General features: G+C 34.6%; 1 protein-coding gene across 1 annotated transcript in view; it reads left to right on the top strand.

The window, feature by feature from the left end:
• The window catches only part of THADA (thyroid adenoma associated), a 376,494-nt gene that overhangs the window by 85,388 nt on the left and 288,176 nt on the right, over window positions 1–2,930 (top strand). The window contains exon 22 of the mRNA XM_011978219.1: window positions 2,345–2,477. Within this exon, the coding sequence (XP_011833609.1) occupies window positions 2,345–2,477 (133 nt within the window). The remainder of the gene's footprint in view (window positions 1–2,344; window positions 2,478–2,930) is intronic.

Below are 2,930 nucleotides of genomic sequence, written 5' to 3'. Positions count from 1 at the left end.
AAAAAAGCCGTGGTTCCCTGAAGACATTTTAGTAATTGAATGTAGCTTTTCACTTTATTTTAGTTGAATAAAGTCTAAATTTAAAAAAAAAAAAATGGTCCATGGGAGTTACCAATTTTTTTTTTTTTTTTTTTTTTTTTTTTTTTTTTTTTTTTTTTTGAGATGGAGTCTTGCTCTGTCACCCAGGCTAGAGTGCAGTGGCACCATCTTGGCTCCCCGCAGTCTCCGGCTTCCGAGTTCAAGCGATTCTCCTGCCTCAGCCTCCTGAGTAGCTGGGATTACAGGCGCCTGGCACCATGCGTGGCTAATTTTTGTATTTTTAGTAGAGATGGAGTTTCGTCATGTTGGCCAAGGTGGTCTTGAACTCCTGACTTCAGGTGATCCTCCTGCCTCAGCCTCCCAAAGTATTGGGATTACAGGTGTGAGCCACCACGCTCACCTGGCCCATTTTTTTCTTTTTTTTACAGTGAAGAAGGAACAAAAGCAGACAGTAATCTATATCATTAGCACTTAAGTAATTATTCTTAGAAATTTGGATTTCAGTTTTTGTTTGGGCAACTGTGTGAGGATTATATCAAGCTGGCAATATTACTAATAAAGTAGGTAAATTATTTCACAAAACACAAGACATTTATCTTAATTTAAAAAGATATAAAATCCAGTGATTGGGAAGTAACCTCAATCCTTAAAAATACAAAAGTGTGGGGCAATTATTTTTATTATGAAAAATTCCAAATGTGTGTATTTGTGTGTATGTATATCACATATATTTAAAAGTAGAAAGAATAATAAACCACCTTTACCCATCATCCAATTTCAATAGTGATCAAAGTTGAGTCACAACTGCTTCATCTATTCCTTTTTATTATTGTTTGCTGAAGTATTCTAACACGTCCCCGATTTGTGATTTTTATTCCTATGTACTCAGTACGCATCTCTAAAAATATGAACCCTTTGTTCCATGTTCACAGTTCAATGGCACATTTTATAAAGAATTTCTTGGTGTTATCTAATATCTAGTATGTATATAAATTTCCTCTGTTACTTGACAGTGTCTGTTTTACATTTCATTTGCTCAAATCAGGATCTAAACAAGGTTCACACACTGCATTTTGTTGTTATGTCTCTGAATCTCTTTAATCTAGTGGTTGGGAGTTTTGATAGCTGGTTTTGGTGGCCAAGGGCAGGAGTGTTGTGAAGAAGCAAGGGTGAGGTGATGGATTTTAAGATATGCTAAAAGGAAATCTTTAGAATCACAGAGCCTGCTAGGAGTAGGGAGATGTAATTGTAACATTTATGGCTGAAATAATATTTTTTAGGTCCATGTCAAACTTTAAAAAATGCCTCCTTTAAAGTAGTAATATTTATATATTTTGTTCTATGTGAAACATACAGCTGAATCTGAGTTGCTATTTAGAATGTTTAGTCAGTAACTGAAATTATCTATTTTACGCCAAACTAGAATAAAGAAAAAAAAAAATCCCAAATGTGTTCCTAAGAGATTCACTATCAATTAGAAATCAGTTATCTTTCTGCAACTTTTCTTTCTCAACTTAAAAATGTGTTTTTCCTTTGGACTTTATCTGCAAATTTTCATACATTAATTTCAGTTAAAACCAGGTACTGTCTTGCTAAGATAATTTTGTCTACCTACCACTGAGTATGGTATTCCTGGGGCAGTGTTATACAGTCTAGTCTGGTAGGGCATACATTGAAAAATTTTATAAAAATTAAATGTTCTTGAGCACTCTAAGATAACGCTTAATGTGATAATGCAGAAACTCACTGATGTAAACTTCAAATCGCCTCAAAATGTTTATACCTCTTCCCAGATACATTGCTTTAATTCTCCAGAGGATCTGGTTAAAACTTTTATTTGTAGTAGGCCTCATTTTGAGAGCGATGAAAATGATTGCTAAAATACAGTTTAAAATGTGTTTTCTTTGAATATGTGTAATCCCTATAAACAGAACATAAATTATAGTAAATGATAAACTTATATTCTCTTTGTTGGAAATCTTGAGTTGTATAGTATGAAATATCTGTGAGACCATGATCAACCTTTTCCTGAATATTTTGAGTGTGGATGCAAGCCCACATATTAAAATTTATTTTACGGACAAGACACATGCTTTAAACACTGCAGTTGTTAGAAATGAAATCTTTAGATCTTAAGACCCATAATGAAGAGGAAAGTAGGTGAAAAGTATGAGATATTTTTTGTTTCATCCCCTCTCAATACAAGGATGTTTATTATTTTCTTAACAGTGTAAATGTACATCAATAGTTTGTGCTTTCAACTTTGATACCTAATTCTGAATGTTTGATTATATATGCCTTTTAGGTGCCCAAATGTGAGTCTGCAAAAGCTGCCGGAGCAGTGGCTATGGAGTGTTTTAGAGGAAATTAAATGCAGTGATCCTTCATCTAAACTCTGTGCTACAAGGCGCAGTGCTGGAATTCCTTTCTACATACAGGTACTTGTCTGTAGGACCCTAGTTGTTTGTTTATATTTGTCTTTGATGATAGTGTATCCTAACCTGTTTGACATGTGAGTGAGCATATTACATAAAGAACATTTCTGTCTTTTCAGCACCATAGCATTTGTGGCTTTGTTTTAATGTGGGGACGGTGTGTTCCTGTGACAAGATCTGTTCTTGGAACAAACCCTCTAAAAGGTCAATCTTGTGGTATCAACAGAGGGTGGTATACATTTCTGTCTGTGTATTAAGTAGGCAGACATCACTGTGGCACAGTCATTGCTCACTTCCAGGAAGTGTACATGTTGCCCCACCACCCCACTGTATTAAAAAAAAAAAAAATAGTCTTCTCTTCATCTCAAGACCTTCAGTACTCTCTGTAGGCAACCAGTGTTAACATTTTCTTTTCAATTCTCCTATAAAACATCCATCCGTAAAATAATCATAATC

The sequence above is a fragment of the Mandrillus leucophaeus genome, unplaced genomic scaffold, assembly GCF_000951045.1.
Source record: "Mandrillus leucophaeus isolate KB7577 unplaced genomic scaffold, Mleu.le_1.0 Scaffold190, whole genome shotgun sequence".
NCBI classification, from domain to species: Eukaryota; Metazoa; Chordata; class Mammalia; order Primates; family Cercopithecidae; genus Mandrillus; species Mandrillus leucophaeus.
This window is presented reverse-complemented; position numbering and strand designations above follow the sequence as displayed.